Below are 16,258 nucleotides of genomic sequence, written 5' to 3' on the forward strand. Positions count from 1 at the left end.
GCAAAAAAATGACAGAAAAATCCTGGATAAAAACTCTTACTAGCAGTGGGTTTTCCAGCGGTTTTCCATTTTTGTGCCAGCGTTTTGCCGGTGTTACTTGGTTGTTAATGACCGGGCTGGCAAGTTGTCCGCCTGCATCCTTAACAACCAATAACTCAGCAGTCAGCAGGATACCTTGCTGACAGCTATATGTAAACAGAGGAATTGGCAGCAATTAAAAATTGAGAAAAAAAACATTTTGGGGGCCTCCTCTCCAATCGATACCAGATCCTTATCCTAGCATGTAGCCTGGCAAGCCAGGAAAGGAAGGGATGAGCAAGCACCCCCCTTATTGAACCATACCAGGCCACATGGAGGGAAGCACCTTGATTCCACGTTGATGGGGACCACCCTTGGCGGTGGTTGTGGGGGTCTGCTTATTGGAATCTGGAAGCCCCCTTTAATAAGGGGACCCCCAAATCCCAGCCATCTTCCCTATTTGTATAGGTATGGGGTACTTTTTACCCCTACTCATTCACCAAAAAGAAGGGTGAAAATAAATAAAAAGACAGAGACAGTTTTTGACAAGTCCGTAAAAAAACCCCAAAAACAATGTCCCCAAAGTAAATGCAGTGTCAATCACAACGAACTCTCGCTCCCTTGTGACGTCATCATCCCAGCATAGCATCTCTGAAGACTCACTACCTCACTATTACGATGGTTGGACATCCCTATCTACATTTTTCGGTTTACTGCAGAAATGGTTAATGCTGAAGGACTGGGTAATGACCCCATTTGTTCCCCACATTCAGATTTAGGTAACATCTGCCCACCACTGCTCCTTGTCTCAAGTGACAAAGGGATCTTCCTTAGTTGTTCTCTGCTACGGTGACCTGGTCACCTTCCACCATCTGAACCTCTCCTGCTACCAGCAGCTGGTTTGTAAGTACCTAAGATGTAGTCTTCTACCCTGAACTACATTACCTCTGTCTTGCAGTGCAACATGTTGGATCGCAGACACATGGGTGGTAGTCCCGCTATAACGGATGATCCGTTAACAGCTCCAGTGCTGTCTGCAAGCCACTCAAGGGCCTGACACTGACAGTCTGGAATGTTGTCTTCTGCTTGAGTCCTCTGAGCCTTCAGTTCTCTCCCAGGAGAATTTCACTGCAGCTATGAGTCCCCAAGATTACCAAGACCTTCCTGGGTACCCATTGGTTCTGGATGACTGGGACACTCCTTATAAGCTGTTCACTCCTCCCAAATTCACAAAAGAGAAAAGATTCCACTCCTGTGCTATGGAGACCTCTCATCTATCCACTGCTGGAACTGCTTGACCTCCAGGTATAGTCACCTAATTGCCAAACAAGGTCTGTGTAAGCAATCTACAGTGGGGCAAAAAAGTATTTAGTCAGCCACCAATTGTGCAAGTTCTCCCACTTAAAAAGATGAGAGGCCTGTAATTGGCTTCATAGGTAGACCTCAACTATGAGAGACAAAATGAGAACACAAATCCAGACAATCACATTGGCTGATTTGGAAAGAATTTATTTGCAAATTATGGTGGAAAATAAGTATTTGTTCAATATCAAAAGTTCATCTCAATACTTTGTTATATATCCTTTGTTGGCAATGACAGAGGTCATGCAGATCTCCTCTAGAGCAGTGATGTTTTGGGGCTGTCGCTGGGCAACACGGACTTTCAACTCTCTCCAAAGGTTTTCTATGGGGTTGAGATCTGGAGACTGGCTAGGCCAATCCAGGACCTTGAAATGCTTCTTACGAAGCCACTCCTTCGTTGCCCAGGTGGTATGTTTGGGATCATTGTCATGTTGGAAGACCCAGCCAAGTTTCATCTTCAATGCCCTTGCTGATCGAAGGAGGTTTGCACTCAAAATCTCATGATACATGGCCCCATTCATTCTGTCCTGTACATGGATCAGTAGTCCTGGTCCCTTTGCGGAGAAAAAGTCCCAAAGCATGATGTTGCCACCCCCATGCTTCACAGTAGGTATGGTGTTCTTTGGATGCAACTCAGCATTCTCTCTCCTCCAAACACGACGAGTTGTGTTTCTACCAAACCGTTCTATTTTGGTTTCATCTGACCATATGAAATTCTCCCAATCCTCTTCTGGATCATCCAAATGCTCTCTAGCAAATGTCAGACGGGCCCGGACATGTACTGGCTTAAGCAGGGGGACACGTCTGGCACTGCAGGATCTGAGTCCCTGGCGGCGTAGTGTGTTACTGATGGTAGCCTTTGTTACGTTGGTCCCAGCTCTCTGCAGGTCATTCACTAGGTGCCCCCGTGTGGTCCTGGGATTTTTGCTCACCGTTCATGTGATCATTTTGACCCCACGGGGTGAGAACTTGCGTGGAGCCCCAGATCAAGGGAGATTATCAGTGGTCTTGTATGTCTTCCATTTTCTAATTATTGCTCCCAAAGTTGATTTGTTCACACCAAGCTGCTTGCCTATTGCAGATTCAGTCTTCCCAGCCTGGTGCAGGTCTACAATTTTGTTTCTGGTGTCCTTCGACAGCTCTTTAGTCTTCACCATAGTGGAGTTTGGAGTGTGACTGTTTGAGGTTGTGGACAGGTGTCTTTTATGCTGATAACAAGTTCAAACAGGTGCCATTGATACAGGTAATGAGTGCAGGACAGAGGAGCCTCTTAAAGAAGAAGGTACAGGTCTGTGAGAGCCAGAAATCTTGCTTGTTTGTAGGTGACCAAATACCTATTTTCCACCATAATTTGCAAATAAATTCTTTCCAAATCAGCCAATGTGATTGTCTGGATTTTTTTTCTCATTTTGTCTCTCATAGTTGAGGTCTACCTATGATGCCAATTACAGGCCTCTCTCATCTTTTTAAGTGGGAGAACTTGCACAATTGGTGGCTGACTAAATACTTTTTTGCCCCACTGTATATCTAAAGCAGGGAAAAAGAAGAAACAAGGGAAGTGCTCCCCTAGCGTAAAACCTTCCTTTATTGATGACAAATCATAAAAAACCAATGCACTCACATGTTCCCAGTGGATAACCGCCTGTCACAATGAGCTGGTGGTCTAAGTCTATTTGACCCATCCATCCCTCCTGTGTGAGCTACTATAAGTGCCTCTAGATGCAGACTATGCTGACTGAGCTGGAGTATGTCCACAGAGGAAACTGGGAGGACATAGAAAGCCACTGAATGTAGAAGCAGCCGGTGAACTGTCAGAAACACCGGAGCCTGTGTGTTCCAGATCGACAATTAACACAACTGTCACAGCGTGTGCAGGCTGGGGAGGGGTGAGCCCGAGGTAGAAAACAGGTTGCCTTGGATACTGTAACGCGTTTATGAGGGTGTAGCTTCCTTCTTAAGACATCATTCCTCCCAAATGTTTAGTAATTCTTTACATGTTTGAGGAGTCTTTTATTAGAAAGTTGGTTGTTCTAGCTGTGGACCTGTCAGTATTTTCTCTTAGTAAGACACTAAGGACCCACCTGTTTTTATGCATCCCATCAATAAACATTTGGAGATTAATTTCAAAAACCTTGCTTTCCCTGGCCAACCTATCGTGGCCTTTGATGTCTGTCAAACCTTACAGGAATGGACTAGGGCCATAAAAACGGATTCTGTTTCCCTCCAAATTGGTCCAATGTTTATGCTGCATTTAGAGCTTATGCCAGCAGCCCTAAGCTATTGCATTGATGGGTTAGTAAATGCAAATTTTCTTTTTCCTATATGAGTCTCGTGACAGTAAACATGTGGAGGACTTCTTAGCTGAAATGCTGGTCTGTGGAAAAGGCATGCAAGAAGTGTTTGCTAATCATGCCCTTCAAGTGACAGCATCTCTTTGGAAATTCCTTAGACAATTTCATTAAGGATGTCACTGGGGGTAAGAGAACTGATCTGCCTCAGCAAAAGAAGCCTAGGCCCCAGGAAGGAATGACTCACCCCCCATCTGGGACCAAGAATTACTCCCAGGTTGCATTACTTCCAAGACACAACTTCTTAAGCCTGTTTCCCAGTTTAAACATGAACTCCAAATTCCCCAAACCTGCTAACAAATCTTCACCAGCATGAAGGGACACTTTCCAATGTTGGGGGGACATCTGTTAGTCCTAGGTTTGCGAGGTGGATTCCAAGGACTAGAAACTATCACAGGTTCTGACAAACAAGGTGTTGCGGTCAGTTCAGACCTTGAAAAGGTTGCTGGAGCAGACTCTTTGCTTGGAGTATTTGGATCTCATCTTAGACATAGTTCAAGCCAGAGATTGTCTTTCCCAAGAGAAACTTTCAACTCTCCCCTACCAGACTTGGACTCTTCAGTCCAGGGGATTGATTTACTAAAGGCAAATAGGCTGTTCACTTTAAAAGAGCTTAGTGAATATGGTGAAATGTCTCTTTTTAAAGAATACCCAATCATGTGACTGGATGATGGAAGTCAGCAGAGCTTCACCTCACTCACTAAACTCTGGGGAACATCCTCTTGCAAGTGCAACTTTCCTTGCAAAGTGAACCACCTATTTGGCTTTAGTAAATCAACCCCCAGGAGTCACTAGACTCTTCGCTTACACATGATAGTCCTGAGGCTGATGGTAGCCTTCTTTTGAGGCAATACCATTTGCCCAGTTTCATTCCAGTCCCCTATAACTCAACATTTTGTAGTCATGAGAAAAATTGGTGCAGTGTCTAGATTTCCTCAGAGGCCAGTGCCTGAATCCGGGGGAATGGACTCTACACACAGAGGTGTTCCAGGACATGTGTCTCAGATGCCAGACCCTCTGGCTTCTCAGCTCAACAAAACACTGAACAGGTTTGACTCCAAGTACGGATATCCTCTGGAAGAAGAATTGGATGTCCTTGTGGCTCTGTAGGATCAGTGCAATCTGATCTACGCCTTTCCTGACCTGAAAATTCATCCTCGTCTATACTGCAGGATTGAGATGGAGGGCATTCCAGTGATCCTCATAGCTACGCACTGGCTCATGGAAGCCTTACTTTGCTTGGTGCAAGGAGAGGATCATTAAACCCTGGAAATACTGTGTGGGATGAATTCAGATCTTTTTGGAATTAGGCCTGGATAAGCATTGGCCCGTGTACCATCAAAGTTCAAATCTCAATGCTTGCGTTCTTGTTCTGGAGACTTCTGGCATCCCATTCTTTGATTAAGACCTTGTACAGGATGAATCCCATATAGCTGCCCTTGTGCATTCACCTGTAACTCCATGCAATTTGAATTTCATTTTCTAAAACCACCCTTTGAACCTATCAGGGATATCCCCATTTCCACTCTTACCAGTTTGCTTTCCTTGTGAGGTGTGTGTCAGCTTTGTCCTGTATAGGGAGCCATTTACGGTCCACAGGGACAAGCTTGTGTTGAGGACTATATTCTCCTTACTTCCTAACGTAGTTTTGGCCTTTCATCTCAACCAGGTAGCTGAGGGTGGTTTACATATGTATCAAAAGTTTGGTTTACCATGTAAATTGTTGCTGTATTCAATCATGTCACTACAAATGCATTTTGTGTAGTCATCTGTCTTGTAGTGGCCTGGAGTAAACAGTAGATGGAGCTGGTGTCATATTAGAGTGACAACACTTGATCAGCAACATGTTTAGGAGTTAAACACGCAATAAGGTATAGGGGAATATGTAATAATATATATCAGCATTTATAAGTGGTTACATGTATTAAATAGAGGAAAATGGTGCTAAGAAAATATGTAAGTTGCCATTGTTCACCTCATTCAGAAAATGCTAGTTGACTGACTGGGGTTGATTTACTAAACTAAAAAGTGCAAAATTTGGTGCAGCTGTGCATGGTAGCTAATCACTTTTTACTTAAGCTTGTTCAATTAAGCTCTGAAAAAAATGGTAGCTGGTTTCTATGTAGAGATGCACCAGATTTTGCACTCTCCAGTTTTAGTAAATAAACCTCACTGTGTCGGGCTTTGGTACATTCCTAATCACAAACCAAGAATAAACATTCATCTAGTGAAGTCAGCACACCTGATCATCATACTTGGTGTAGGACAGTGACTCAGAGAGTATTGCTGCCACTGAATCAGCGTGACTGCCAAGTAACAAGCATTTTCAGGTCATTGTTAGCAGCCCCCATACTCTTCTCAGGAAAGGTTTGCTTTAATCATTTATCAAATATATTGACTAATTACCATTACTAGTTCGATATTCAGTCATTTTGTCTGTTGCAGTACGTTAACATATGTGCGCTGCAACATATGTTAACATTAGGCTGCCAAGACACCACAATGGATCAAATAACAAACATGCCATTTTGCTGATGCACCACACCACAGCCCACCACAAAACATTGTATTGTGCATTGGCAATTAGTGTACAATGTGTAAAGCACTGAGGCACAATACTGCAATGCAGAGGTATGTACAGGCCCTGAATCTTTTACTTTATTATTTTATATTTAGAACTCCAATAACGACATATACAGTACTTTAGAGCAGGATTTCTCAACCAGGGATCCTCCAGAGGTTGCTAGGGGTTCCTTGAGAAATGAGCAGTTTTTTGCATCTCAGATAAGTTTCCACTGACACCACTGATCTTTTTAGCTATCTGTTAGTGTGAAATTCTCCCCAGTGACCACAAGTGTAAGGAGCATTCTTCCCATTGACCATCACACTAATGTATTATGAGTTATAGATATAGTAATTGTTAGCTGGGGGAACCCGAGCCTGCAAAAGTTATTTCAAGGGTTCCTCTGTGTTGAAAATGTTGACTGCTTTAGAGAGTACATAGCTCCAACTCAGGGGCGGACTGACAACTCATGGGGCCCCCGGGCAATAGTGGATCATAGGGCCCCTGTGTCCTTGCCCAAACTCAAAAAAGCCTATGACCCCGGGCCCTCGACAGTGCCCGAATTTCCATATGGTCAGTCCGCCCCTGCTCCAATTCTATTATTCTAATACTAAGCAATTAATAAGTCTGTAAAATTCATAAGCAAAAGTTTATCATTTAGTTTTAGATAGAATAGGGAAGCTTTTTTGTCAGCTTTCTTTAGCCATCTGTGATCTGTGATTTCCCTTTATTTTGTCTCCTGCAGACAAAATAATGAATGAAATCTTTCTAAAATGAAGAGAAGTATCCTTCTTTGACAGGTGTCATCAAAACATTGGAAAATTTCCCCTTACTTGATCTGGTGACAGCCATAAAAATGTGGACTTCTCATCACTTTCTGTTCCAGTGACAATAGTAACCGGGAAAAATAGAGAGGATAAAACTCCCTAGTACCTCAAAAACCATAATAAAAACCTGACAGATTCTAACTTTTCTCTAATCTATCCAAAATTTTAAAACGTTCTGGCTATAGATATCTTTTAACAAACGGATAGGATGTATTTCTAAAATGTATTTAAATTTATTTTATATACTTTAACCACTTCAACTCTGGACACTTCACCCTCTTCTAGTCCAAGACAATTTTCAGCTTTCAGCACTGTTGCATTTTGAATGACAATTGCGCGGTCATGCAACACTGTACCCATATGAAATGTTTTGCATTTGTTTCACACAAACAGAGCTTTCTTTTGGTGGTATTTGATCACCACTGGGTTTTTTTTTAATTTTTGCAATACAATTGAAAAATACCAAAACATTTTTTGCTTTGTTTTTCTTATAGAATTTTGCAAATAAATAATCTTTCTTCATTAATGTAGGCTAAAATGTAGTCTTCTACATTTTTTGGGTAAAAATAAACCAAAACAGTGCATATTATTTAGTCTGCGTGAAAGTTATAGAGTCTACAAACTATGGGATATATATCTGAAAATTGATTAGTTGAGACCCTAAAATGCTGCACGCTGGTATGACATCTGGCAGTGATCAGGATATTGGTATGAGGTATGGTGGTGATCAGGATGTTGGCATGAGGTATGGTGGTGATCAGGATGCTGATATGGCGGTGATCAGGATGGTGATATGGGTATAGCGTTGGTCAGGACGCTGGTATGGCAGTGATCAGGACGTTATTATGATGTATGGCGGTGATCCAGACACAGGTATGATGATATGGTGATGATCAGGACACTGGTATGGTGTATGGCAGTGATCAGGACGCTGGTATCCCATATTGAGTGATCAGAACACTTGTATGGGGTATGGCGGTGATCATGATGCTGGTATGGGGTATGACGATGATCTGGGTACTGGTATGGTATATGGCTATGATCAGGGCACTTGTATGGTGTATGGTGGTGATCAGGGCGCTGGTATGGTGTTTGGCGGTGGTCGGTCAGGGCACTAGTATGGTGTTTTGCGGCGGTCAGGGCACTGGTATGGTGTATGGCGGTGATCAGGGTGCTGGTATGGCGTATGATGGTGATCAGGATTCTGGTATGTCATATGGAAGTGATCATGGCACTGATATGGGGTAAGGCGGTGGTCAAGATTTTGGTATGGGGTATGGCGGTGATCAGAATGTTGGTACGATGTATGGTGATGATCCAGACACTGGTATGACATATGGGGCAATCAGAATTTGGTATGGCAATGATCAGGATGCTGGTATGGTGTATGGCGGTGATCAGGATGCTGGAATGCCATATGGGGTGATCAGCACACTGGTATGGGCTATGGTGGTGATCAGGATGCTGGTATGGGGTATGGCAATGATCAGGGTGATGATATGCTGTATGGCAGTGGTCAGGGTGCTTGCATGGTGTATGGTGGTGATCAGGGCGCTGTTATGGTTTTTAGCAGTAGTCAGGGCACTGGTATGGTGTATGGCAGTGATCATGGCACTGGTATGGTGTATGGCAGTGATCAGGACTCTGGTATGGCAGTGATCAGGATATTGGTATGGTGTATGGTGGTGTTTTAGTGAGCATTGGGACAGGTGACAGGTGCTGACTACATGGTTTATTATGATTACAGTGGGGCAATGATCAGGGACAAAGGGGCAGTGATCAGGGATACTAGGACTGGCTGGCACTGCAGTCTGTGAGCGTACAAGCAGCCTGACAGGCTGCTGTATACTCACAGGCTGCCACATCGTTTCTCTGTGCTTTCAGAGAGTAGAGAGAACAGATCTTTACTTTCACTTGGAATTGTTTACCATGTGATTGCTGTGTCCAATCATGTAATACTATGTGACCACCCAGACAAAGCAGTAATGTGATCCACTGTATCCGGGTGACACACGGATCACCGGGCTCCCGGGTGCGCACTCTGTGTGGCATTCAGGAGCCTCCGATGCGGGCTGATTCAAAGGTACGTTAGACCACAGCGGTGCTGCTTCCCGTTCGCTGTCTATAGGCAATGGGTGGACAGGAAGCAGTTAAAGAAGAATTCCAGGTATAGAATTTTATACATAGTTACATTTATCTAGCTTGGGCCAATGTAACTAGGTATATACTGTACCTGTGGGATCCCTCTAAAAGTTGAAAATCAATGAAGGAGACACAGCTACCACAGTGATCTCCACTTGCTTCTGAACATCCTATTCTGAACGGCTGGTCTGCTCCTGGGACTCCTGGGATGTATGACATAATTTGCATGGAAACCAGGAAGTAAATGAAGGAATGCTAATAAAAGGTTAAAATAAGTAAATATGATATACTTTCCCATCTATTTACTAATGCTAGCAGCATAAGGATTAGAATTAGTCCATGTTGGTTGACAGAGCGAAGTTCTGCTTTAATCATTGTTTGCTTCATTACAATATTACCTTATAAAGTGATTGTTTTAGAAGAACAAAGAAAATTGACTTTTTAGGCATTCACTCTTGAGCGAGCATGGCGTTAAATTAAATCCCAGAAAGACTTTACCTTCTACAGATCCTCCCTTCTCAAATTCAACTCCGGCCTCCACGCTGCTAGACAAACCTACTACAACACTTCATCCAATCACTCTCATCCAATCCTCATCAACTCTTTTCTACCTTTAATTCCTTACTCCATCCACCAACTTACTTACTGCACAGGAGATTACCAGTCATTTCAAGAACAAGATCAACACAATTCGTGATGAGATCTCCCCTTCAGTCTATTATGAATGCTGCTGCTAGACTCATACACTTTACCAACCGATCAGTGACTGCTGCCCCTCTCTGCCAATCTTGTCATTGGCTTCCACTAACCCAATGTATAAAATTCAAAATACTAACCACAGCATACAAAGCCATCCACAACACTGCCCCTAGCTACATCACCAACCTCATCCGCAGATTTTGTCCAAATCACCCACTTTGCTCCTCCCAAGACTTCTTGCTCTCTAGCTACCTTGTCACCTCCTCCCATGCTTGCCTCCAGGACTTCTCCAGAGCCTCTCCCATCCTCTGGAACTCCCTACCACAGTATGACCAGTCAGCCCCCCCCCCCCCCCCATCTGCCTTTAGCCAATCTTTGAAAACTCACTTATTCAAGGAAGCCTACCCCACCTCCACCTAAGAACTGTACTTGAGCCACCTCCATCAGAACATCGCCTACAGCTATCACCTTTCGTACCACCTCCCCCTTCCTTTAGATTGTAAGTGTCACGAGCCGGGCCCTCCTAATCCTTCTGTACTGAAATGTATTGTAATTGTACTGAGTCCCTTATATTGTAAAGTGCTGCACAAACTGTTGGCGCTATATAAATTCTGTATAATAATAATTCAGCTAGACAATTATCCAAAAATTCTATATTTTATTCCAAAAATAAATCATAAATGAAAAATAAAGATGTTGCATTCTCATTAAAAATTCACAACCAAATCATCACATTGGTATTGTACTTTTCTTATAGTGTGCAGCTTCCTGCCCAAAGTAAGAATATTACGTAACCAACACACTCCACAAGGTGCCATATCATTTAGGTTAGCCACAGCCTACAAGTACAAAGTACAAAATATCTCAACATGTTTTGCACATAGTGCTTCTTCAGGAGCTTTAGTATATAGTATACCAATGTGAACATACAACATAAGAGGTAGATAGTCAGGTCAGCGGCATGTCCTAAAATCGAATGCAGGGACACATCATAGGGATATGTAGACGTCAGGGTAGAGCAGTAGCGGGAGACGGTGATGTGGAGAGGCGTATCTGACTAATAACAGTGAAGGGATGGATGCCCACATCTGTAGCCCAATATTAAGGGGTCATGTGGCAATAAAACTTAATGGATATATTTTTTTGAAGACTATATTAAACACGGATTGTACACATACCAAATAGAACATTTCAACGCCATACCCGTTATTATTGTGCACATAGGCTGAAGTGCAAGTTTGGGAATACTTCTACATATCCCTATGATGTGCCCCCGCATTATATTTTAGGAGATCTGCATATGTACATATTTGCTGCTCCCGTTCATTCATGTGATCCAGCTCCCCAGTGTCAGCTAACGCTGCTGCAGGGGAGAGGAGGGAGGGCCAACAACAAATAGGCCATAGTAAGGCTATGGGCGACATCACCATTCCCAGGTATAACTAACCATCATTGTCTCCATTCCCCTGCAGCTGGGGCTGGCTGACACAGGAAAGATCATGTGACTGGAGCAGGACTGAAAATAGGTAAGTACACAAAACTTTCCTATACAGGTTTGTCAGAATAGGTGTTAGTAGGGGGGAGGGAGCATTTTTATAATGAGTTAGGTTCCACTTTAAGGTTCTTTCTCTATTATTGTTGTATTTCTTCTAAGTCTATTTCCTTTTGTGAGCACTGTCTGCTAATGTTTTTATATTGCAGTACACTTGCATATATAATGCTTATTATTTCCTTTAAAAATCAATAAGCCTTTAAAAACAAGCCAAAATGGACTTCTAAGTAGTTCATTTTCCATACTTCCGCTATTAGGCCAGGGCGCCAGAAAGCCCAAGTCTTACCCTTCTTCTGAAAAGCTTGTCCATTTCCCTCTTACAGCACTAATAGGATCATTATAATTTATTACCAAGAAGATGCTTTTATGTGCACATATTTATGATGATGAAGTTTGTTTGTGTGGTTGAGGTTAATAATAAGGTGAGGATGTCCGGACAACCTGGTTCACATTTTGCATTAGGGCCCAGAAGAATTTAGCTAGGCTCCTATTGCCAATCATTTCTACCCTATACCCCATAATGATGTGCAGTTTCCAAAATATAAATCTATACTGCTATCTAAATTGGCTACAGCTATTTGTATGTTGATGATGCTCACAGCATTTTGAAGTCAGTATTGCCCTGCTCAAATCAGTAATATATACCTTCAATATAAAAATACATCAAACACACTAATGTTAGCAAAAATGCAACATAAACAGATGGACTTACTGCACTTTTACCTATCAGAGGTGCATGCAAACAAAAGAGGGTTTCAAAGGGGTCGTTCTTTGAAAAAGGGTCTTTGCATATGTCATCTCTTAATTGGAGTCTGGTGGTTGTATGTTTTGCTAAAAATAAATATTTCCACTTAAACATATGCCACAAAGCTCTTTACTGTCCTTAAGCCCTTGTTCACACTGATGCGACTTGCCACTCTGACAAAGTTGAACCGTTTAGAAAAGTAGTTCCTGCACTACTTTTGCCGATTTGAGGTGCGACTTGCAGATACATCTGTGCATGAAGTCGCACAGATGTGTATCAATTCGCACCCGAAATGGCACTGCCATCCGACTTTGAAATCATGCAACTTCAGTTGAATACATACCACCTGCCGAATAATATGTCCTTCTGGTTTTTACAGCTCCACCATGTGGTCCATGCACAGTTCCCCAAAACTTTGGTTTCTGACCCGCTCGAGGCAATGTTATCCATTGACAACCTACCTAAACCACTGTCGCCTTTGACTTTACCTAGAATGACTGCCTTGTTTCATAAGTGACATGCCAGCATCCCCATTGACGATTAGGAGGACTGATTACTCCAGTTTTTAAGATTTCTGCCGGGGAACGGTTTCTCCAACTAAAATTTCTCCATAGGGTCTATTATATGCCGCAGCATTTGTCTACCATCTACTCTGGTACTCCAGATTGTTGTTTTAGGTGCGGTACAGATACTGGCACCTATTTTTATGTCTTTTGTTCGTGCCCCAGACTACAATGCAACTGGAGGGAGGTGGTAGCGGTGGTGTCAATACAGTTGACAACTTTCCACTTCCACTGGATCAAGCCCTTTGGCTGCTGGGCCTCGTTGAGGGAGTGGTGGCCAATAAACAAGTTTTTTTTCTACTCTGCTCACTGTGCTAGGAGAGAGATCCTTTTGAGGTGGAAATCTCTTGTTCCTCCAACGGTGAGTAGTTGGAAGGCAGCAATTAATGGGACCCTATCTCTGTAAAAAATCAAATATGCCAGCAGGAACTGTCCTAACAAGTTCAATAAAGTCTGGGATAGCTGGATTGATGCACAGGGTATCACTGTCTGACCCGCTACCCCAGTTTTTATCCTCATGGGGCATCTTGTCACAGGATATGCTGGCTCTTACCCTTTTTTCCCTCTTCTTCTCTCCACCTTTTTTCTGGTCCCTTCTTTCTGTTATCCCCCATTTTACCATCTTCCCCCTTCCTTTTCTTGTTTACCCTATTCTTGTCTTGTCCGTGCCTTTTGCTGGCTGCTTGCAATGTTTGAGTTACGAAACTCTTCTACAAATTGTTGTAATTGTTGTAATTGTTGTACTGTGTTATGTGAATTATACCTGCTACACTGTATGCTTTTTTGCTATTACCGTTCTAAGATGCTAAGACATCGATTTGTAGTTGTTACTTTCTGTACTTGTTTTGTACAATGTGCAAACTTGAAAAAAAACTTTTCCTGACAAAAATAAATAAATAAATATTTCCAAATAAAAACCAGACCTGGAAACACTTACCTGGGTCACCTTCTCTGTGACATTCTGTGTTCTCTCAAAGGCATTACTAGGAGCCACAATCTCAATCTCTGTGGTGGAAGCTGATCGATGCTTTTCTAAGTTGAACTCCACGAAGTTGAGGGTAAACTGGGGTATCTGGCTGATGGTTCTGTATCTCATGAGGTCGGACTCATTGGAGGAGTTCAAAAAGCTTGGCTTCATTTTTGACCTCTCTGAGAAAAAAAGCAAGTTTTGGCAATATTGTCACAAAATATAGGCCATAGTAAAAAGAAGATAAAAAAGAAAAGGAAAAAAAGAGTAAAAGAAGAAATAGGATAGCCTGGGTTGGCATTTTAAAATGCACCTTTACTTTGCCTACAGTGCCTTGAAAAAGTATTCATACCCCCTTGAAATTTTCCACATTTTGTCATGTTACATCCAAAAATGTAAATGTATTTTATTGGGATTTTTTGTGATAGACCACCATAAAGTGGCACATAATTGTGAAGTGGAAGGAAAATGATAAATGGTTTTCAAATTTTTTTAGAAATAAATATCTGAAAAGTGTGGTGTGCATTTGTATTCAGCCCCCCGGAGTCAATACAAAGAACCACCTTTCACTGCAATTACAGGTGCAAGTCTTTTTGAGGGGGACATTTTTGCCCATTCCTCTTTACAAAATAGCTCAAGCTCTGTCAGATTGGATGGAGACCGTCTGTGAACAGTAATTTTCAAGTGTTGCCACAGATTCTCAATAGGATTTAGACTTTGACTGGGCCATTCTAACACATGAATATGCTGATCTAAACCATCCCATTGTAGCTCTAGCTAGATGTTTTGGGTCGTTGTCCTGCTGGAAGGTGAACCTCCATCCCAGTCTCAAGTCGTTTGCAGACTCTAACAGGTTTCTTCTAAAATTGCCCTGTATTTGGCTTCATCCATCTTCCCATCAGCTCTGATCAGTTTCCCTGTCCATGCTGAAGAAAAGCATCCCCACAACATGATGCTGCCACCACCATGTTTCACGATGGGGATGGTGTGTTCAGGGTGATGTGCAGTGTTAGTTTTCCACCACACACAGCGTTTTGCTTTTAGGCCAAAAAGTTCAATTTTGGTCTGATCTGACCAGAGAACCTTCTTCCACATGTTTCCTGTGTCCCCCACATGGCTTCTCACAAACTGCAAACAGGACTTCTTATGGCTTTCTTTCAACAATGGCTTTCTTCTTGCCACTCCTCCATAAAGGCCAGATTTGTGGAGTGTACGACTAATAGTTGTCCTGTGGACAGATTCTCCCACCTGAGCTGTGGCTCTCTGCAGCTCTTCCAGAGTTACCATGGGCCTCTTGGCTGCTTCTCTGATTAATGCTCTCCTTGCCCGACCTGTCAGTTTAGGTGGACGGCCATGTCTTGGTAGGTTTGCAGTTGTGCCATACTCTTTCCATTTTCAGATGATGGATTGAACAGTGAGATGTTCCGTGAGATGTTCAAAGCTTAGGATTTTTTTTAACCTAAAGCTGCTTTAAACTTCTCCACAACTTTATCCCTGACCTGTCTGGTGTGTTCCTTGGCCTTCATAATGCTGTTTGTTCACTAATGTTCTCTAACAAACCTCTGAGGGCTTCACAGAACAGCTGTATTTATACTGAGATTAAATTACACACAGGTGGACTAAATTTACTAATTAGGTGACTTCTGTAGGCAATTGGTTCTACTAGATTTTAGTCAGAGATATCAGAGTAAAGGGGGCTGAATACAAATGCAAGCCCCACTTTTCAAATATTTATTTGTAAAACATTTTGAAAACCATTTATCATTTTCCTTCAAAATTATGTGCCACTTTGTGTTGGTCTATCACATAAAATCCCAATAAAATACATTTACGTTTTTAGTTGTAACATGACAAAATGTGGAAAATTTCAAGGGGTATGAATACTTTTTCAAGGCACTGTATGAGGGGCAAAACAACAAGTTCACTTAAAGTGTTTATAAAATCAAAACTTTTCTTTAAAAATAACAAACATGATATATATACTTTGGAGTCGGAATTGTATTGTACAGAACAGCCCTGATCCTCCTCTTCTCTGGTCCCCCACTGATGCTCCTGGCACCTCCTCTTCTCAGAGTGCCACCATAGGAAGCCAAGTTGCTCTCTGGGACAGGAAATGATAGGAGATGGATGGAAATCTCACTAGTGGGATGCGGACAGCAAAAAAATAAACTGACAGTAGTTGTAACGTTTCCTTACTCTATCCTAAACTAGAAAAGAACGGTTTGGGCGCTGCATACAATTTAAAAAAAATCTTTAAAAATGTACTTATTTAAATGCCTAAATCTTTATTTTAATTAGGTTTTAATAGTCACACACAGCTAGACTCAGATTGACTGTAGAAAGGTCAGCCCTGTAAGCCAGCTGTGCTTCTGCCACAATGTATGGGTGATTTTTTTTTTGTTATGATTGACAGGGCCACAGAGATTAGCAATGAAATTCTCTGCCCTGAGAGCGAGAAGCTATGTGCAAAAA

General features: G+C 42.3%; 1 protein-coding gene across 2 annotated transcripts in view; it reads right to left on the reverse strand.

Annotated features, from left to right (window-relative positions):
• Positions 1 to 16,258, reverse strand: part of KCNH6 (potassium voltage-gated channel subfamily H member 6) — a 247,120-nt gene that overhangs the window by 62,501 nt on the left and 168,361 nt on the right. For both annotated transcript variants that reach the window (XM_089674594.1, XM_089674593.1), the window contains exon 4: positions 13,757 to 13,968. In XM_089674594.1, coding sequence (XP_089530720.1) covers positions 13,757 to 13,968 — 212 coding nt within the window. The remainder of the gene's footprint in view (positions 1 to 13,756; positions 13,969 to 16,258) is intronic.

The sequence above is a fragment of the Staurois parvus genome, unplaced genomic scaffold (genome assembly GCF_062004578.1).
Source record: "Staurois parvus isolate SC_StPar_1 unplaced genomic scaffold, SC_StPar_1.0 ptg000151l, whole genome shotgun sequence".
NCBI lineage: Eukaryota > Metazoa > Chordata > Amphibia > Anura > Ranidae > Staurois > Staurois parvus.